Here is a 23568-nt window from a genome sequence, read left to right as displayed (position 1 = left end):
TCAGTGCGTGTCGGTGAAACGGATGTCCGGATAGGCAGGTTCATGAAGTACCTTGGCCTAACACTGGACAGCCGCTGGTGCTTCGACGAGCACTTCGACCGTCTCGTCCCTCGAATTCATAAGGTAGCGGGTGCTTTGCACAGACTGCTGCCGAATCTCGGGGGACCAAGGGAAGAAGTCCGCCGCCTCTACGCGGGTGTGATACGCTCGATTGCGCTCTACGGTGCGCCGGTATGGTCGGACAAGTTGTCTGCCAGCCGGCGTCGTGCGCGGAAACTGAATTCCGCGCAACGTACGATCGCAATCAGAGTCGCCCGAGGTTATCGTACTATATCGTATGAGGCGGCGACAGTCCTGGGGCGGTTTCCGCCCCTGGACATTCTGGCGGATATGGACGCACGGGTCTTCTATAAGATCCGCGACCTCCGTCAGAGGACTGAACCCTTCGACGAAGAGACGATCGGAGCGCTTCGGAGGAGAGCCAGATGGCGCGCTCTGAGGTGCTGGCGCGAACGGCTCCATGAGCCTCGGAACATACGCCAAAGGGTGGTTGACGCTATCCTACCAAACTTGCGGGCCTGGCTGAAGAGTAGGGGTAGAGTGACCTACCGTCTTACTCAGATACTCACCGGACATGGCTGTTTCGGTGAGTATCTGAATAGGATACAAAGAGAGGAGACGGCCCATTGCCATCACTGCGGACACGACGAGGACTCTGCACAGCACACGCTGCAGTACTGCCCAGCGTGGGAGTCGCAGCGGCGGATCCTCGTCGAAAAAGTGGGACCGGATCTGTCTCCGTCGGCCATCGTCGGAGCGATGGTTCAGAGCAGCGAGGCCTGGAACGGCATGATCACCTTCTGCGACGTGGTCATGTCTGCGAAGGAAGACGCCGAACGAGCAAGGGAGCGCGCTGAACCCGCTCGGAGGAGGAGTCGCCGCGGCCGTAGGTCCCCCGGCGCGGTGTCCCTGTAGTTCCGGGACTAGAATAGGGCTACGTTATCCCCTGCTTGTCGTAAGAGGCGACTAAAAGGGGGCTTCCGGGGTTGCGGGCGGCAAGAGTGGGAGCTCGAACCGCCCGGCCAGCGGCCCCGGGAAGGACGACGGTATGTGTGGTCGCATACCGTCGTACACACCAGATGGTGTGGCGAGCGTCAAGCTCACCTGGGCGGAGCCCCACGGGGCAACGCGCTAAGAGGACTCCGGTTGCGTTCCTTTGAAGATCCCGGAACCCTCTACGCAGCGCAGAGGACGGCCACCGGGGGGGTTTTAGTGCGGTAAAAATCCCACATAACCCGGCGTCGCTCCCACGTGCCGGGTACCTTTTGAAGGTTTCCCCCTCGATAACAAAAAAAAAAAAGGGTAGTAGGAGATAGTTTTACGTTTGTCATCAATACGTCGTTATATGTATGTATGTCAATAGTACTTCTTTAACTTTTACGGGAAACGCTAATACGAGTACCCATATGAATTACCCTTTTACTCGATTCCTATGATATACACGGGAAATTTCACAAAGCAATCGAGGTCGTTGCTTGAACGTAAGGTCGTGAAAATTAAGAAAAAATATTGCAACCGATTATTTGAAAACATTTCGTAACATTAAATACATTTCATACAAAAATATTAATAAATGCAAGTTAAATATTTTAAGCGTCCGAATGACATCGCAAACGAATTGTAGTATCCACAGTCATTTATACAAAAGATTTTTATTACAAATTCAAGATAATTGTACATTTCCAAATGTCAAGGCATTTATTGTTTCCAATTTCGTGAGCCGACGTTGTAATTACACGGTTGACATACATTGTCCTATAAATAAATCAGTATTTATGACACACGATTTTAACTCCCACGCCTTGTTGGATATTGTGACGACTTTATTCATTATTTTCATGAATAGAAGATAAAACAATGAATACTCGAATGACTAAAGCTTTAAGATAAACAAGCTGCCGTACGAAGCAAAAATACTGGAAAATGATTATTTGCATTGCTTTTGTCCGTGAAGCGTTCCAAGTTAGTTGCTTGAGGACGTAATTATGAACGTATCTTTCAGTTTTTAATTCCTACTTATTGATAAGACCATCTATTAAATGACAAAAGATAGTTTGCCTATATCACTCATTCTATTACACAATTTTTTTTAAAAAAGGAAGGTATCGTATATAAGTAGGGATTTAATGTATTTTTATAAATCTTATTCAAATTAAGTCACGCAGGCCTTCGCTGCAAAAATATCCAAACTAAATAGGTATCCGACAGTGTCGCCGTCTACCGGATATCCATTGAGTCAACATTTGCTTGGGCCGTATCCTGAGCTTCGCCCTACTTAGTGAATACCAAGCAAAATATGAGATGTGAATAATAATGGCGGAGAATATTTTAAGTATGTTAAGTGCTTTAGCTTCAAAACTTTACGCAAAAAATTAAAAAAAAATACATAACTTACATTTTTTATGTTTTTATCTAAATAGTGCAATTACAACACTGGCACATAAAGCATTCTAACTTTGTGTTTAAAGTTGTCCTATTTATACTTGATGTAAGTGCGTTACTAAAATGTTTAAAAATGCGTCTACGTCAGGTTTAGTTACGATTTTGGTGGGATCGTATTGAATTTGTAGAAAGCGACAGCACAACATAACTCTATAATTAAATTACATAAAATATTTATAACGTTTTCAACAATATATGTATGGTCAATCTGACTTCAAGTGTATTTACAATTCTTATTCAAATCACAAAACCTACGAGTAGGTCTAAGTTACAAAAATATCCGAACTAAATATTCGACTGTGCCGCCGTCTGCCGGATATCCATTGAGTCAACATTTGCTTGGGCCGTATCCCGGGCCTCGCCCTGCTTAGTGAATACCAAGGAAAATATGAGATGTGAATATTAATGGCGGAGAATATTACGTATGAAAATATTTTGTAATTTTTACCTTAATATGAAATGGAGTGTACATTTCATTGGAATGTAGACTTTACGTTTAAAATTAAATAAAATTATTGTTGCGTGCTGGTAGTGTAAAATAAATATTTTTTCGATCCTCTTTGTAGTCGATTTCAGGTGGTAATGGGCGACAGTGATCACTTATCGGTTGAACGCGCACTCGTTTATCTCAACAATGTCATAAAAATAAAAATAAAATTCGCGTCCTTACAGTCGACCTTATCTTATTCTTGGTATTAAAATCACTGGCTTAACATTATACTAGTAAAATTCTACCAACTTTAAAATATTCTAACATTTCTTAACCACGTTTATCTCACTCTTGATAGAGTACGTGTATCATCTATCATCTTTACTAACAGAAACAACAAAGAGTTCTACAATGTTACATTTTTCAACAATATTCTTACAGTCCACACTTATCTTATTCTTGATATTTACTGTATCATTTGCTTTACTTTATTCTAGCAAAATATCTAGATCCAGCAAACACTGGGTCATTCAACTCTGCATTAAATTTCTGCACATCCGTTGCTTTTTGTCTACAATTCTCATTTTGCTTTAGAATCGTGAGTCGTTTTGGTGCTTGCTTTTGTAAATGAAATACAGTTTTGCTTATTTTGGAGCAGTTTCAAAGGATAACGTACTTGATTGTATGTCTAAATTTTTGCAAGATGAAATGATAGTAAAATAAAAATCCGAGTTGTGCGAATTCAATTGTCGTTTCTAAAGTAGTAGTTACCTACTAAACATTAACACCTGATACGCTTTTGCTTGTTTTTAGAATACCACATTCATTATCTATTACTTTGCATAAACTACTAAAATAATATTCCACGTTATATGAAGTTTCAAATAACTACATAATGCTTACAAAAAGTTCCATCCTTATTCTTTTTGAAGAATTTTATAAGATGGATAATGATCTTCATAAAGTGCATAATTTACGATAATTGGCTCACTTCGGATGACATTAAAAGTCCGATCTATTTCTACTATATAGTTGGATATCTTTCCTCAGACTTCAGAAACTATATAAGTGTCAATAACACATTCCAGACACCAAATACAGAACATTCAAGCCACGTATATTGAGTTGATCTGAACACGATGTGACGAAACAGAGATCAGATCTGTATATCCGGATAAAATTTGCATGAAATATTCGGATACGAATATTAAATATCATTTTTATTCCCTGATTCATTGCTAGATCATGATAAGACTTATTTTTCTATGAATACCGACTGCTTATTAATTCCATTGTGCCTTTTTTATAATAGCAAATTACCATGCAGTCCGCCTGATGGTAAGAGACTACTCACACCCATAAACATCGGCAATCAAGTCGTGATAAGATTAAATTCCTAACTGACGCTGGCCAATGATACGTATTTACCCCTGAGGACTAAGTTGTAACGCCTCAAATAAGTAGCCTATGTCTTCATACGGGTGCCGTATGGATACTTAGTTCAGATAGGAACATATTATTAGACTGTTATTAGAGGCGGTGATACTTCTGGAGTCGAATATATTGATTTCTACTACTTTGTTTAAATTATTAGTTTTTTTTATAATGTATGAGTTGCAGACGAGAATGCAGTCCACCTGATGGTAAGTGGCTACTGCCGCTCATGGATATCTATTATCAACCCCAGATATTCCTACCTGAAGTCGGCCACAATTGCACCGCTTCCCCTGAGGACTAAGCTGAAACGCCTCGGAAAAGTATGTCTCCCTTACCACATGCTTCAAACCAGAACACAGCAGTGCTTAACGCTACTTACGCTACTGTTGTGGCGGTGGTGCCACCGGAATTGAATCATAAAGGGTTGTACCACCCTCAAATGCTGCTAAGTTAGCCGCAATTGCATCGACTACGTATTTGTGCTAGTTTCATTGCATTAATTTATAACTATAATTTCATTTTCCTTCTCATCTGGTTGTCAACTCGAATGTGGCTATGTATTACCAACACTGCATGAAAAAAATGTTATTGTTTATCTTCAAACGTGAATTAAAACTGTTATTGCCAATATTTAAGATTACCACCCTTACCTACAAAAACGTACAATAATGCGCGAAAAACATAACCCTTCCTAGGCAGTCGGGTAAAAAGTAGATATCGTTAAAATTGGTCAAATAAAGTATTTTTATAGCTACTAAAATCTTCTTGTTATCGGTAAGGATAAAGTCATTAGGTAATCCTAATCCTAAAAAATAGCATAATCCGTAATAGTTAGTAGATTTAATGTTGCTAATAAGCTTTACAAATCTACGAACTTGTTATATTATGTGAATGTTTGGTGGAAAAAATGCATGATGGGAAGAAAATGGAAAAGTTCTTACACGTTCAGTATTGTAGGTACTGTCGGAATTCGAGCGACGTTGCTACGCTGAGTGAACAGGCTTTGGCGGCTGAGATCAAATCCGTGTATCCAGTAAAGTATGCATAAACCTTTCATGTCTAAATGTTCAACATTTTTACATTTCCGTCTCTCGATATTTCGATTTGGGTAGATAATTGTGTCTTTGCTACTTTCTTCGTGGTTTTTGATATATTGCTGGTAATTTTCATTTCATTGACAACATAATTATGTTACAAATATAAATTTTACGGTTTGTGACTATTGTGTACATATAAACATTTTCAATTCAAAAGTAGTTTCTGAAGTAGGTTAATTATTTGAATGACCATAAAAATCATTTTGTGTGTATAACAGATGTTTTATCAGAAACAGATATAAAGTAAGATTAAACAACTTTGGCAACCCGTCCTAATGAGTTTACAGGCACAAACGAATGCTCTGTTTCATTTAACTAGTTATATAGTTATAAATAAATGTATAACTAGTTTTTAGTAACTGATTAACTACGTTAGATAGTAACGTAATGTACACGCAATATCCGAAAACTGATACTAAATATGAAGGGAAACCGGTTAACACGAAAGATAAGAATTTCCAGCAACGTTGCTGCATTGAGCCGAACATGCTTCGGTGAGGCTGAGATGATCCAGGCAAATTATGTATAAACTTCGTGTATAAATGTTACAGATATTTACATATATTGTCGAATATTTCATCGTGAGTATTGTTTCTAATAATATTTTCTGCGAACTGTTCCTTGCTGTATGGAAAAAGGATATTCATTTTTTATTGTCTATGTCTTGTCAAACTATAGTTTGGATACGGTTGAATCATTTAGTAGACTTTTTTCGGTCGTAAAAAAGAGAAACATGTTGACCAGCATAAGTCTTTCGTCAGTTCTTATCCTCACATATTAATATAATGATGACTGGCCAACAAGGATAAATGTCTATTAAAGCATCATCAACATTATCAATCTCTGTTTATTCCACCAATGGGCATGCATCTTTTGTAACAAAAAATCTTAGTTACACAATATAATTCGCAGCATCCCAAAAGTAGTAGCAAATTTAAATAGAAACTAAATAAGCGTGAAAGATACAAAATTCGAGCAACTTTGCCGCGCTGATCCGAACATGTTTCAGCGAGGCTGTAGAGCCAACGTGTATGCATGTCAAACGTTTCGTATATAAATATTAAACATTTTCGTATTTTCCTTTGAATATTTTGACATACCGCAGGTATACGAACTGGTATAAAATGATAAAATGAAATGTCATTTCAAATATTTTAATATACTGAAACAGAAAACGGCATACTGGTTACAAATGCTATTGAAGTAATTTGTGCATCAAAGTTGATCTCTTTGCAGTCTAAATTAAAAAAATATATGAGCGATAAAATCTTGATGAAATATTATTAATATGTATTTTGAAATACATTTAGGTATACATTATAAATTATATTTTGTTTCGTTAACAAAAAAGGCAAACTGATAGCATTTCACGCTTTCATTTAATTACTAAAAGATATCAAACATTGGAATTTCCCACATTGAAATCCCACAGAAACCAAGGAAGAGAAATCTATTGTACGACGGAGGGATAATAAAAACAAGTCTTGTTCGTACACGTTATTCACACCATTCTTCGATGAGCGTTTAAACACAACAAAACTTAAAGAGCTATTGTTGGAAAACGTAGAAAATTTTCTCTCCATAAAACTATTCGTATGGAAAGGGGACGCTATTGTGGACTATGATTAAAATTTTCGTCTGAAAGCCGAAGGAAAGCCTCCACGGGCGTGCGGACGACATTTCATTAGTTTCAATAGAAACTATTGACATAAAGTATTAAAATTTAGTGCAGTTAAATCACAGAGGAATTTCCCTTATTGAGCCCGAGGACTGAAGGAGTCGCTATTCTTTGCCGCTTAAATTACGACTTCGTTTGAAAATGATTTTATATTACCGTTTGAATTCTATGGCTTCTCTTAAATCGTTATCCATCTTTAATCAGTCTAGATGTATTTGAATTTGACCTAAATTTTGAAATATTAAAATCTTTTCCTATAAACAATTGGATGATTATTTAAATGGGTATTAAATTCGTCATTATAGTTTTCCACTTCACGTTAAGTAATCACTATTGACGCTGATATCAGTTTGTTATTTCTGTGTCTTCATCGGTCAATATGATTACTTCATCGATGTCATTACAGAATATTACATTTCAAACGACCATATTGTAAACGTTGTTGGTAACTTACTGCTTTCGAAATGTATTGATCAATATTATGTACGCCTACCTCTTAGTGAACTGTAAGTAATTGTATTTCAGTATCGTAATTTAAATCGCCATTTAATACTTCGTTGACATCACTGTAATCAATTTTGTCATCCGCATAAATACATTTCGCGTTTTCAGCATATTTCATTTCATTACTCATAAAGTTTCCGGTTGAACGTTGAATTTACCAGGAACAAATCCATTGCAGAAATTACTCGATAATATGTTGAAGCGAAATATTTTTCCTTCGAAATGCAACGATGGAATTACATTTGTCGTTCCACTGTTGTATAATTTATGGGAGCGAACAACCGGATAATTGCTGGTTTGAATAAAACATGGGAGTAATTTTTTACATAACAATAATGGTCGGACCTACAACAATGAATTTAATGTTACCAAAGCTATTATGGTAATCGGTCAGTTTGATGTATGTTGCCCACGAAAATTTATTTTTAATGGATTTTTTTATCGGCACTTACTTTTTCATTACATTTATTGTTGTTTGTTTTATGATTGACGAATACGGTGAAGCGTATATGAATGTGCTTGAAAATAAGAAAAATAGCCATCACTGATGAATTTGTAGTTTTTATCATAACAACCTCTGTGTTTCCATAAACAATATTACCTTTTTCTGAATTAGTGTTTAATAAAATTGGGTATGCGATTTTTACAACCTGCTTCATAAACTTAAAGAACTTTAGCGATTGTGATATTTCACTTTTTAAAGAAAATTAAGTTAAAACAGCTTGAATATTTTGATTTTTATCCGTCTTTGAAATTTCTGCTTACTTGATGTTGCTCAAGGAATTATTTTCGTTACAAGTTTGTTCAGCAAATGAGGTGAATGTTCAAAGCCATGCTGAAGGTAAATCTTGCTTAGATTTTATTTAAGGTTTATTAAACATTTTACAAAGTTATCCATAAAATGTGTATCGCAAGCTTTAATATGAAATATAAAAATATTTACTTTTTAACTAATATCAGTATAAAAATTCTTAATATGAAACTTATTATTATAAATATTCATGAATATTTCTTCTATTACCTATCAACCTTGTTTATAACATAAATTATCTTGACAGCACCTCTTTAAACGCTGGGTTGCTTAAAAGTATACATTTTGTTATTTCATCTACGAGTATGTCTTCAACTTAAAACTTTTAGTATCTTATTTTTAATTAAGCAGTCACCTTCTCAATTATATGAAATCATCTTCCTAACTCACCACGACCACAATTTCAAAAAGCGTCAGTAGATCAGTAGATATGACGTGATATTCATAAAAGTAAATCCTCTGTAACCGTCAATCGGAGCATGACGCGTCCCGTAGCGACAAACTTCGCAAATCTACCATAACGAATGCAGTGACGCGTGATCTTTATATCTCCATGATAATTTTCTTCTATATAAACATGTCTCACTATGAAAGAGATCATAACTGGCGATAGATTATCTTCTTACTCCGGGAAAAATTCTACTTTTGATAGTACTAGACGAATTATTATAAACTGCTTAAAAATACGGCATTTTTCACTCCTACATATAAAATTATCTAACAACCCTTTAAGTATATTAACATATTTCATGTAGGGTGTGACAAAGAATAAGACAAACATATGCTGGAAAAACATTAACTCTGAAACACTAGTTCAGTCACCTGTTACTGAAACAGGTCCCTTAGGCATAGTGAAATAAATTGTGCGTGACTGTGATATGGAATATGTTCAAGTCCGCTGAGCACGGAATACGGGGGCGCGGTGCGGAAACATTCTGTAGGTGAGGAGATAAGGCGAGTGTAGGATTGTGTGTGAAATATTCTCTTGTTATTGTTTTATTTTCAGCTACTACGTGACTAGTTTCATAATACTTTTCTGTTTCTAAACCTGACGGGAGAACTTTATAAGTTTAAAGCCATTTTCTGATTGTATTTTGTCTGTCTATGTTGCTGTAGCTAAGGCGTTGAATGGGTTTTGATGCAGTGTTTCTATTAAGCTCAAATTAGGCACAGGGTTACTAGTTATGTTTAAAGATATCCATTTAAAGATCACAGCTCTATTTAAGCAATATACGGCATAGATCTCAACTACAAATATACTTTTTGTTACAATTATCAAAAATTGAATATTATCATTCACAAACCTTGCACTGGCGTATAAATGTTCATGTACAAACAGTCTTCACTCTGGTTCTTCAGTCTTGGCAGTAATCTCCTGAGGTACTCCAACCTGCCCTTAGGCATTCGCTCCAATACGAGAGTCTCGTTGGCGATGTCTGGTAACCTTTGTGGACAGACTGGACCCATCGTATCCACGGTCTTCACGTCGTCCCAAGGTGCTGGCGCTCGCGTTGGTGCGAACCTGTGGAAAATAATTATTGTTAATAAATACTTACAATTTTTTTATAGTAGTTGAAACGGAATATGAATAACTAACATGATAAACAAGAGTCTCCACGACATAAATAATTATGTCTGTTTGATGTGTTGGCTAAACTTTAGCGTCTTGAACAAGCAGTATACCTGCTGCTAAATATTGCCCTTGTGTTTCTTATTATAAGACTACTTCAGCTGCAAGAACATCTACACTTTAACTGTATTTCCTCATATTTTTCTCCTCTCAAAACGATCGCAAACGATTTCACCCATATGCTTTGATAACCCCAATATACAAAAATAACTTTCAATATTATTTCAAACGAAATGAAAAGGAAATAAAAAAAATCTAAAAAGGATTTGTACGTATAATTAAATCATTAAAAAATAATGATCCTTTATTTGTCCTACATTCGTCGGCCCTCACTTAACCTTTTCTATAATATCATTTTCGTAACAAAATTTAATATGTTTTCACGTTTAAAGTAGATCGTATTAGTATTTTCTATTACCAATATTTTTCAATATTTATTCGATAAATGACGAGTAAATCTTAATGAAATTTAATTTAATAAGCCATAAGGCAAATAAGTGATAATAGATTTTGGGGTTATAGTACCATGTGAATAGCTCCGCATAGATTTATGACTTACAGCATGTTTCAGCTTCTATTATATAAAGGGTGGCATTTTGTATGTCAAAAGACCTTGGACCTCAGGAGCAGTGATGTTTCGAAGGCTATAAATAGCGTACTAAGTACTATAAGTGTTGCTGAATTTCTAAGATGTGATTGGCCGAAGTGCTCCGACGTGGACTGCACGCTCGTTTACTCCTAAATATTCTAATAAAATCGCAGAGAGCTGAATTATGGACTGCAGACCCTTATAACAGTAAGTATTAATTTGACAAACTTTAGATCTAAACGTAACTTAATTTCGCATTATAACTAAAAGTCTGAATGTTATAATGAAGCATAACAATATAATTATTCTCAGGAGAGGTGGTTTCGCAGCCAAAATCTAGTATTCAATAAGTAAATCGATTTAATATTGCAAATCGCTCTTTACATCCAAAACGAGATAATTATTCCATAAATTATTTTAGGACATCGGTCTAAACTATTGAATTTGTCATACAATTTCATAGTTCCAATCTATTTCGTGCGAGTTTGAAAATTGAAATCTATAGAAACGGTCGCTGAAATCGGTATTATTAAACCAAATGGTCCAGACGGGAATGTAATTTATATTTCAATTATGAATATCGGTCCTAACTTTAGTAGTAAAGTTTCAAAATTGGGAAGATATTCTGAGTTTAATAGCTGGATTGTATTCGAAGATGTCGAAGCCAAATGCATTTTTATCTTGCGAATAACTTTTTTGGTATTGACTGATCTTATCGACGGCGAACGTCAAGAGATATAAATATCAAATTCGAATTTAAATTTCAGAAGCATTATTTAGATTTATTCCAGTTTTCTTCACTGCTTATCGATATTATAAGTAGCAATGAATCGTAAAATCAAAGTTTATTTTTTGAGTGGGCCGAGTTTAAATATTTTTATGAATATTGCTGGTTTAACCCTTATTGACATTTGATAATAACTTGGATCCCAAGTAATACGTAGAATAAAAGAATATGGTGCTATTTTTCTTAAGTTAAAAATTGTAATATATTGAATTGTCGATTAATCATAATGTATATAAATTTTGTCTTCGAGAATTTTATCTAGGAATACCTACGCCATGACTTCTTCAAAATATTTTACTTAAAAGAAAACAGCATAACAACATCAAAGTGTACTTTTGTATCAACAATCCTAAACATTTCTTAGTTAGTCTCTACTCACTCAATGGAATCAGTAGCTTATTATGCCAAAATATTTAAATAATGATAGTCAAGTGGAAAACGGCTCATAAATGGAATACATTTTATGTGCTACCCGTTGTGCTGCATACATCTCGTTATGTGCTGTCCGCGGCGCTGTGTTTACAAGATACTTGAAACAAGTATGAACAGCACAAAGTTATTACCCTGTTCCATGTTCAAAATGTTAAATACTGAATATTTCAAATGAAATTTTCTACAACGCCATATTTTTGTGAAACTTTTATTTTAGTGTTACTCCTTTTTGCACTAAATTTATTATGCACGTTATCTTGTGTTTTACTACAAATATGGAGTATTTATGTCGACAAATTTTAACATTTGTTTTACTAAATACAATCTTTAAATAAATTGTCACATTTATTTCATTTAATTGCAGCGAACACAAATATATTTGTACATACCTATTAGAACCTGTGGGAGGTGTAGCGTAGGGTACTCCGAGATACGCTTCAACTGGTTTCAGGTACTTGTGTTGATCCATTGGCATTATCACACCTTGTAGTTTCCCGTACCTCGTCCCGATCACTCTAGTCCTTAACATAGAATTCCTACCACTGTAACTATTACCACTCGAATTCACACTCAACAGTAACACTAACAACAAGACTAACTTTATCTTCTCCAGAACTATTAACTTTGGTTTTCTTTTTAGTTGGCATATGAATAATCTATCTGCCTTCAACCAGTATTGCTTTATTGAGTTGCAAATGTGTAATGGCAGTCTATCGGTGGCCATTTTCTGCATATATCACCTTGGTAGACCCATTTCTCTATTCACCTACACATATGTCAGCTGTCAAATTCATTATAATAATTGCTACGTCATTTTGTTTAATGATTTAAAGTAGCGGTCCTGGTTGGAGTTTCGCAGGGCACTTGTGTTTATACCTGGAACAAAAAATATATACATTAATGACTTTTTTCTCCTCAAGGCTATTATAGAAGGCACCTATATTTAAGGGAGACATACTATTCCGAGGCGTTCCAGCTTAGTCCTCAGGGGTAGCGGCGCATCGGTGGTCGACCTCCGTCGAGTCGATTACAGATGTCCATGGGCGGCAGTAGCCACTAACCATCAGGTGGACTGCATCCTCATCTGCTACACCATATTATTATAAAAAAAAATTAAGAGTTCAAGTTTATGAGATTTATCTGTAAAAAGGAACAGGAAACTCTGAGCTTAGACTTAGGCTTATAATAACTGATGAATAGAATAACGAGGCTGCCTAGACTAAAGGTCATTTTACAAACAGTTGTTTGAATGCATAGAAAAGAAAAGTTTCTGTTCCATGTTTGAATGACACTTAATTTCAGACCTACTTATGGAACAATATGTATCGTTAAATATAAACTATTCATCGTGAAATACAGAAATATACAAAAAAACTAAAGGGCCTGTAGGATTCAGGTAACAATTTAGGACGTTTCGTTTATATAACTGGATGTTGAATGGAATTATAATGATAATTTACGGTAATAAATTTACTTTTACCGACCAAAGAACTTTGTCTGAATCTAGAGATATGTTTGACCACCTGCCAGTGTAATATTAAAATCTTGCAGTTTTAGTGCTAGTGCAAGAGATTTTAGTGCTAAAATTACAATTTCTTTGAAGCAGTTTGCCAAGTTGGTGAAATACTACTTAGTCCAAATTTGGAATTCTGAACAAGGATGAAGTAATTAGTGCTGGTAATTAGGCACTGCAATTCCGTTATTAAAATCTGTTTCCGCAATGTTCTTCATTTTGGATTTTGTTTTAGGTACTGCAGTAGAGTGGCATGTATCAAGGATGTTACCTACCTAAAATATAAATATATCGAAACTGTAACCAAATCCGATATAAATATTTCAAATGATTTTGGATACAAGCGTAGTCTAAATCAGATACTCGTACTGTATTTTTACGTTCGACCGAACCGATGCTGTAATGTTAATTAACAAATAAAATGAAAGCAAATAATTACAGTAGGCAACATAGACTTAGATTTTTTCGCTACGCTACTAGGCAAGCAGTAGCCACTTAACATGTAGTGCTCGTTTTCTACTTCGGTATCATAAAAAAGAAACTAAAATATTGAAATTGCTTTCCAAAAACTCGTAAAAGTGAAGTACCAGTAAAAAGTGATACATGCTTAAAACATTTTTCATTCCTTTTTATTTCGGACGACGCACAGTTGATATTTTATCAAAAATCATGTTTTCCTGCGCATAATAGTACTATGAAAAATATTACTTCATTTATACAACCATAACAAAAAACAAGAACCACGTTGGACTCTAATTTTGTCGTCCATTATATTCAACCGTGAATTTTAGAATGTAAAGCGGATAACCGCCTCGTTAATATGAATTTATTATGAGAAAAAATACGTTAACGTGTTACACGCTATAAAGATACCGGTGTTACTAATAATTCATGTGTTATCCGGTTTTTTAGCCGAAAGGATAAAGGTTAAACCGTTTAGTTATTATAATTTGATAAAATATGGCTTTGATGTTTTGTTTACACAAAATAAATTTATATATTGTGTATGTGTTTTCACTGATAGTAGTGCCGAATAATAATGCGTAACGCCTGTATTGGATATCAATCTATCAATTCTTTATCTACCAAAGATCGAAATTTGATGATGTCATCAAGCATATGATAATCGACGAAAGCTAAGCCTTATTGACATCTCAATTATGAATTTAAACTTTCTAAGTTTAAGTGTATAAACATCGTCGTTAAAAGAATGGTGACTTTGCAATTCTTGGGTCTTAATTTCTTTATATTTTTACGTAATTTTAACTTTAATTAATCACTTTCTATACATCCCTCTCAAGAGGAAGACTCGTGCCCAGCTGTGGGATCACAATGGTTTGACGACGATTATTTATCGTTCACTACAAACAGAGCCAAGTACCAATCCGAAAATTAAGATTTCAGAATATTAAATGAAATAAAAATATCATTGCTGGTTTTAAAAAAAATAGCATTAATTGTCAAAAAGGCAACGCTCAGAATATTAAATATCACTTTGTTTTGTGTGTAATTAAAAATGGAGTAATACATTTTAATGGTAATTATTAAAAATATCTGGGTTAAGTATCTGGTAATTTAATAACAGACGGCATAATAAATTGTAATGATAAATATTTAAAATATTCGGCTTAAATGTGATGGAGATTTAATAAGCAGTCAGCGTAAAACTGTACAAGTATTATAATTATTTATAATATTGGAGGTGTAATCTTTTAAAAAGCTGTGGTAGAATAAGCGTTACTTTGAGATATGATGCACCAAACAAGATGGTCAGCGGTCCTTGCCTGTGCCGGTTTAATTTTCAAACCAAAATTAATCAAATTGAAAATTAATTTTATAACGTTATTAATGTTCTGTAAATATTAATCAATGTTTAAGGTTTCTGAGACTGAAATTCTGTGCAAGATTTTAAATTAGAATGCCCGTTTACTTAATTTTATAAAAAAATGTGATCTTGTGCTTTCGCAATCATTAATATCCTTATCATAAATCTGCTTCATTAGACCACCTGAGGCCTCACTAGACCTCATTAAGGAATATCCCCTCAACTGTATTTATTTCACTTATTTTGTAGGTACGTGTATCACGGCAGAAATTCCATATAGAATTTCATATTATGTGCGAGGATTTTGATAATGAGGGCACTTGTAATGTCGAAATACTGAGTGTATTTTCAATGTACAATTGAATAAAAATATTTTCGCTCCAAATTTTATTCAAGTTATTTCGAATTTTAGGTTTTCGCTTGTGTAATTTGGTAACTTTAAATGAGCAATCGTGTATCGCTTGTAATAATATACGAAATACATAATTAATATGCTTTTCATGTCATAATTGGTATTGTATTATAATAATAGACAAAACATACATAATAATTAAAAAATATGATTGTTTTAATAAAATCATTAACAAGTTACTATCATTTTGTTAAAAAACTTACTACTAGAAGATAAAAAATATTTAAAGTGGTTGTAATTGTAGAATTCGAAACAATCTGTATTTTATAAAGTTATTTAATGTTTAAAATATTTTTTGCATAAATTTTTGATTTTTACAAATAAATAAGAGATTTCGGAAGAAAGTATTTTTTACAGCTGCACACAAAATTTCACTGTAAAATTTAATACATTAATGATCATATTTTCCCAGTATGAAACAAGGCTTAGGTAAATTAATCAGGAAAGGAAATATGAATTAATATAATTAAATATGAATTAATAAAAAGGATGCAAAGAATGAAATGTTTGTGGATGAAACCGTAATTTAAATCGTCAATATAACGCTTAAGATTTCATTGAATTATTCCGATGATTGAAAAGTTACTCTTAATTATGCAGTTTCATTAAATCATGTTTCAGTTTTATCGACAAAATAGCTTTTGCCAGTGACTTCGTATTCGATATCATAACGTTATATAATCCAAAGTTTTACCCCCTTAAGTTTTATTTGAAATAGATTTTTCTTTATTTTGAAATAGAATGCTAAATAATAATTTCCATAGAGTTTAATCTAACTCTCTATTTTAATCTAAGTTATGATGCAGTTTTAGTTTTAATTAAATTGGTGTAACTCCTTTCAGGATTATTCGCTAATCTATAGAATTTTGGACATCGCCATCCAGATCCACTTTAAAAAATCATCCTGTATATAAATATAATAATAATGATGGAACAAAGCATTTTGATCCATTATCCATTTTTGTCCAAAAAGAACGATATGAGCTTAACGAACCGAGCAAATGACATGAATTAATTAAATTAAAACAATATTATATTGGGAGAATAAAATATCGGCATTGTTAATGAATTTGTTTCACTGTACGTTCCAATTTATAATTAACGGTGACCACATAACGTTGATCAGCTTGATTTATTTACTTGTTGACATAACGTTCTGTAGCAGAGCTTAGTCGCGTAAGTTTCCGACTACCATGAGTTTTGGGTTTGAACTTAATAAGAACATGACAGATGTTCTTATTTTATAAACTGTGATCCTGTATATAGCATATTTTAATTATATATAAGTTGAATACGAGCATGCAGTCCACTTGACGGGCATCTGTAATCAACTGGAGATAAGATTATATATAGGCTGCTGCCCAGAAGTACCTTGAAGTTGGAACACCTCGAATAAGTATATAATATCTTCCTTACCACACTCCTAAAAGCACAAAAAAATTACACTTAACACTGTTATTATTATGTATAAATATGTGTGGCTGTGGTATCTCCGGACTTAAATCACAAAGGATTCTAAATCTCGTTCTAAAATTCAAGGAACATTAAACAGCTCCTTTCCCTTCCTTCTTAAAAAATCGTTTCCTCAAATTACCAAATCTGAATACCAATAAGTGTGAAAAATAGTGAAGAGCCTCGATAAAAATATATTACGCGTCCTCAATTTCTCAGCTAAAATGACAGACCAACCTCAAGGTTCCTATTTCATATAATATTAACGCACCCGTCAGGACCGTTGAACGACGTCACGCGCGTCCCGTAAATCTAGCCACGGAACATAATATCACGTTTAAACTACGATTTGGGTGCGTTTACACGGGTCGAGTTACTTGAAACGTAAATTATATTTCATTTTGCCTAGTATAACGATTTGAAATTTTTGAGTGTATTTTTCTGGGTAAGTCAGCATTTTGGCGATTCGAAGTATTACGTTGAAAATACTCCCTTTGTGGATTAATTTCGATACCACTACTACAAGCAAAGATATCAGCAAACAAGCAGCTAATGGCTCCCATTTTTTTCATACAAAATAATACTAATTAAAGAGCTAAATGAGAGTATACTCGTATTCATAATTGTAAGTGAGTCTTTAGTGAGAATAATTTCACTGAGTCTTAAGATTTTCAAATATTAAATTAGCAAACAAGTATGAATACAATCGGACAGTAACTAGACACCGATACCCTATATTTTGTCGAATAGGCTTGGATTGACTGAGCTGACAAAAATTCATTCTATCATTTTACCACATCTTTTGAACTAGAGAATAGCAGTGCGATTAATATTTTGCCTTACTACAGCTGACAATCAACGTCGCCATCGTAGAAGCTCAATTTATTAGTACTCGTACAAGCACTAGCAAACACTCAAACAGGCCTCCCACACTTCGATGTAAATTGACTAAGTTTTTAAGGTAAAATTGGGTTGAGCGAAGGCTTATTTTATTCACTTCTCTTTTTGTTTAAAGGGCAACTGAGCAACTTTCCTGTTTGGGGCCTGTCATTACACTTCAACTTTTGGGTGTAAGATGATGAATATCGTTGTCTTTGTTCAAGTTAGTTTTAACTTTAAGAGCTAATTATGCGGGTTCGGAATATTTTACGAAGACTTCGAAACTTCGGACCTAATAACCTTTAACTACAATTGCCCTAAAATATGAATAGGCTAAGTAAGGCTTTCGGTGTAAATAGTATAAATTTGAGTTTCAAACTATATGATCGGGTTTGATTAAAACAAGGCTCCGTTTTTGTTGTGCCAGTTTTATATTAAAATTAAAGTTCTTTATAGAACAAATGTTTAATTATTAGAATCTATAATCAAAATTTTATAAGCTCAAAGTGTTGTCTACGGTCGACCAAAAATTGCCCAGTGTCCATTGTGTGGATCAGAACTGGTTGACCTCTTGGTCAACTAGTGCCATTTGCCAATGTGGAATGTCCAGTATAAGTGTGCTTTACCACCATGAGAAAAGCATTACCACTCACCTCAAATCAGAACACAGCAGTTTGACGTAGATTTTAAGAACACTGGTGTCATTAGGCAGAAATAGGTCTAGCAGTGGTGCCGCCGGAGTCGAACCACAAAAGGTTCTATTACTTTTAGGATAATCTACAACTTCCATTTAATTACAAACAACTTAATACATCTGTGTGGAAGCATCTTACTTTACATGAAAATGGTAGGAAATAGAAATGTTCATCTAAATTTAAATTGCAAAAAGCGACGCTCAAGAGCTTTCATTTGGCGAAATTCTCTTATTATAGCGAAATTAAATTATAATTAAGACGGCTACATGTGCAAAATACGTGTAAAATGAATATTATTACAGCCTCGCTGTTTTAATGAGGTCTACGATTTCAAGATTTTCGTTATAAAGAGAATATGGTTTAATTAGGATGCAAATTTAGTGTGGTCTCGGCGTATTGTGCCCGGTAGTTTCTTTGTTTACTGTAATTTACTGTTTTGAAATTTACCTAAACTAAAGTATTATAAACTCAAAAAGACCGTCTCAAAAATATAGTGCATATCACTCTACAGTATCTACAATACAGGCGTTAGGGATGAAGGGCGTGCCAAAGAATGAAGCATATATACGCTCGAAAAACATTACCTTGAGCAGTTACGTCAGCAGCTTTGAGAACGCATATATTTCAGTGTGTGTCTGTCTATGTACATATGTTTGTATGTTTGTATGATTGTATGTATAAATGTGTGTGTGTGTGAAATTGAACTTTTAGTTTGACTCTAAAATCATAGATACTATACAAATACTAGCTGACCCGGCAAACGTTGTGTTGCCATATAAATAAAAAAATGTTAAGAGTGAACAACCCTTATCACTTAGGGGTATGAAAAATAGATAGTAGCCGATTCTCAGACCTACTGAATATGCATATAAAATTTGGTGAAAATCGGTAAAGCCGTTTCGGAGGAGTAACTAACATTGTGACACGAGAATTTTATATATAAGATGAGATGCCAGTACATAGTAATTATTGTAGTTTACTGTAAAGTTAATTAGTATCAATTCATGTTCTGGAGAAGTACGACAATTATATTTTTTTTCCTTAAAAATGTTAACCTCCATAATAGCAAAACTTATGAAATTACATTTGTAACTTGAAAATTGTTCACCTCATAATACAAAACTTATTAAAAAATAAGCACTCGAGTAAATTAACAATAACATTTCAAGCGACTAATGCCGTATTTCTGCTGGTCATTAATTCTCAGCAAAATATTTTTGCAAGACCCTAACTCTCTTTTAATACCACATTATTTTAAGTAAAGCGCTCGATCTTCTCTAGTTGAAATAATAAGAAAGTATTTTCGCAGGCTTAATTACTTGTGGTGAAGCTTCATTTATTACTTTTTTAAGATTAAAGTGGTAAATGAGCATACAGTTAACCTATTGGTAATCAGTTATTAACACTCCTACATCTTTAACTATCTTCATATACAACAGGAGTTCTACCTGATGTCGATCATATATGTATTATTTTACACCTTTTGCAAGTATTTTGTAGTACTTTTGTAATTTAGTTGTCATCGATACGCTTCTATAAAAATCGCAAAACTGCTTCACACGAGAAATAGGTACCTCCTCGGTCGAACCATATTGGGTTCACTTCATTACTAGTTACTATTAGTACGAATAACTGTTATCCGCGGCTTTGCTCGAAATGCGAAGTAGGTATTAAATGAACTACGCAGACCCCATTTTATAATTAATTTAAAAATAACTTATTTTATATTAAATGTATAATAATCTACCTGATCTCTCTGAAGTAAATATCCATATCTACAAATAACTTTATGTATGTAGGTTTCTGTTTGCCTGACCTAAACCTTAAATAGAAAAATAATAAAATAGAACAGAGAGTTAGAGTTGACAAAATTCTTCTATTAACATAGGTACTTCACCACGACAGACAGGAAGGTAGGTGCTTTACGCCACCACCCTACTGAGTGGGATGTTGAAATACTATAACCATCCTTTAACTTAAACTTAAATTTAGCTATATTTTCATCCAAAACCGCAAATAGTATCTCATTTGAAATTATTTTATATTAAATCCTAAAAAACTACTTAGCTTGTTTTATTTTACTTCTTTGTTTTTATTCTTATTACATTTGGATTTAATTAACATGTCTTCCATACGAGTAATTATCATCTGTAATACGCCTAATGAGAGTTTGTAAGCAGCTTTAATAAACCAAGACCCGCGTTTACTCTGTAACTGCCCAATTTAAACTTTGCCTTCGAGTAATGTAAGAAAATAATTCTCTTATGACGTCACAAAGTCGAATTCTACCATTAAATTTAATTCGAGTTTTATTAGGACACGGTAGGACAGATTTGTAATAAACTTAATATTGCTAACGTAAAGACTTCAGAGTAAGACAATTTCAATTGTGAGGATTGAATTAGATGTTGGTGTGACGACACGACTTACGATAAGTCGTTGATTATAAATTATTTTTATTATAGCTAACAAACAAATTTAGTTTCATTTGTGCACTTGTTTAGAATAACATAGGTAGGTGGCTATCTCTAACAATTTTTATCTACGATTCGTATTAAGTATTTTCAGATCTACAGTTTGGCAAAGGGAGATCTCCCGCCGGGCTAGGTGATCATGTCCGGGGAGCGGCCGTGCTCCGACAGTCTCAGTTCGGAGCTTGTATATATGCAAGATTCTTAGAAAACTTCGATAGCGTGATTCAGCAGCGCCATTTCTTGACGAGTAGCGGGAAGTCGCTACAACAGCAAGGCTTAAAATTTGTTATCCAACTATTTCTCGTTAGTAAAAACACAAATCCAATTTACTTCTACACTAACCAATCCCATGTTTTTAACCCACAAGTGAATTTTTTTTCTAGGCAATAATTGTCAAATAATGAAATATGGTAGGCAAACTTAATTTAGATAATTTATTACTTATCGGAGCGTAATAAATAGAATTAACTTCTTAACGGACAGGCACGAGCACTACAACGCGCACAAAATATTGCCACTAGCGGTCGCCCATCCAATTCCCGACAGCGCTAAACTGTGCTTATCTTTTTAGTTCGGTCACTATCTACCGACCCGCGAGGCGCATTCCGTTTCATGTACGCCAATTTAAAAAGTTAATACGTATAAATATTTTTTAAATGAATTAAAAACCGGCACAGACTCGTTTAATACAAAAGAATCAAATCGTACAGCAACAACGTAATCATGCGGATGTACAAAAACCTGACATGGTGTCTGCGCAAAATTCCATTCCATTATTTATTTAAAATACAAACGGCCTATATTGGCCGCTGAATATTTACGATAATATTTATCAGATCCGGTGCCAGCGTTGGCCAATAACGAATAATAATATACGGAGATAACACCGATTGAAAATAAATAACAGTTACATTGAATACTGATGAAATGTTTTTCTAAAACAAATACCAATGTGTCATTTATAATCTATAGAATACAGAATTTGTGCTGTTCAATTTATAAAATAAGTGTCCTGATTTTTTTTTATAATATAGGAGTAGCAGACGAGCAAGCAGTCCACCTGATGCTAAGTGGCTACTGACTCCCATGGACATCTGTAATCAACCCCAGATAGGATTAGATATTCCTACCTGAGGTCGGTCAGAGATGCGCCGCTACCCCTTAGGAATAAGCTGAAACGCCTCAGTCAAAAGTATGTCTCCCTTACCACACCCTTCAAAACGGACCACAGCAGCGATTAACACTGCTGGTATTAGGTGTGGCGGCGGGGCTGGTGGAGTCGAACCACAACGGGTTCTACCACCTTCATGATACCTAATATAGGCAGCTTACGGTTATTAATATTTAATGTCTAACAAAGATAAAAGTTTGACAATTTCTAGTATGATGTAATTGTGAAATGTCAATCTTTGATGGGTAAAACATTGGAGATTGATTATTAATTACGGGCGTTAATCAAGGGCACTAGGGCTTACATTAAGTATTGCATCTTGATAAGGTTAAAAGTGCCGTTTCTTATAATTACGTTCGATTTCAGAAATACATAAATTCATACATTTACACTATTCTATTCTATACTCAAAACCCTTCTTAAGTACCTAGTATATTATACAGATACTTATCATTGTTTCAAGGATTACTTATGCCAACGATTTGTTTTTACAATAAGTAAGGTAAGAGTATTAATGAATCACGGTATTACAGGATGATGAAATAAAATCTTGGCTCCCGTATTGACATTAATTATTTCTTGTATCTATTTACTTTTTCTCGGTAGTATTTATCTTTTTGTGTCTCAATCGATAATGTTATAATTAGGTTTGTTATAGAAGCTGTACCATTGACAATATTTGCATAGCAATCCCGTTTCCTTTTCTCATTTACAAGAAACAAATAAAAACAACAATCGCTTTCAACGAGCAAATAATTCCTGTTCAACCTCATTTACACTTTACGACCGCCATCAAAACGTCGTAGTCGTAGTCGATTAACGCTCGGATCGTTTCCGTCGCTGATTCGTAAATTGTCTCAGCCGAATTTGTCGTGTTCTAAAATTCGTCGTTTCGTCTCTAATTAGAAAACTGAACGGCTGTAACTTTGTAATTAACTTGAATTCGCCTGCGGTTCCGCTCGCTCCGATGGAGGAAAAAATGGGCTCGTAGAGATGAACTCTGTTTGTTTGCTCGGAGTTAAATGTTTGGAATTTTTGTTGATTCAATTTATTTTGGATTTGGATTTCGAGTACTGGGTGGTTTAATGGATTGTAATTTAACCCAACTCTGTTGGGATTGTGTATATTCCGTTTTCGGGAGTATAAATGAATTTAACCATAATGTATAACGTCAGTATAAGTACGTTAACAATTCCGTACAAAATGTACCAGTTTATATTAGAATTTTTATATTTCGATAGGTATATCAA

General features: G+C 34.4%; 1 protein-coding gene across 1 annotated transcript in view; it reads right to left on the bottom strand.

Annotated features, from left to right (window-relative positions):
- Positions 1-23568, bottom strand: part of LOC140747154 (neuroligin-4, X-linked) — a 114012-nt gene that overhangs the window by 29719 nt on the left and 60725 nt on the right. The window contains exons 2-3 of the mRNA XM_073079429.1: positions 12287-12773; positions 9764-9981 (exon numbers count right to left, since the gene is read on the bottom strand). Of these exons, the coding sequence (XP_072935530.1) occupies positions 9764-9981; positions 12287-12630 (562 nt within the window). The 5' untranslated portion in view covers positions 12631-12773. The remainder of the gene's footprint in view (positions 1-9763; positions 9982-12286; positions 12774-23568) is intronic.

The sequence above is a fragment of the Epargyreus clarus genome, unplaced genomic scaffold, assembly GCF_041222505.1.
Source record: "Epargyreus clarus isolate Ecla_fem2 unplaced genomic scaffold, WU_Ecla_fem_2.2 ptg000014l, whole genome shotgun sequence".
Lineage (NCBI taxonomy): Eukaryota > Metazoa > Arthropoda > Insecta > Lepidoptera > Hesperiidae > Epargyreus > Epargyreus clarus.
The sequence above is the reverse complement of the archived record's forward strand: the minus strand, read 5'-3'. Positions and strand labels throughout refer to the sequence as shown.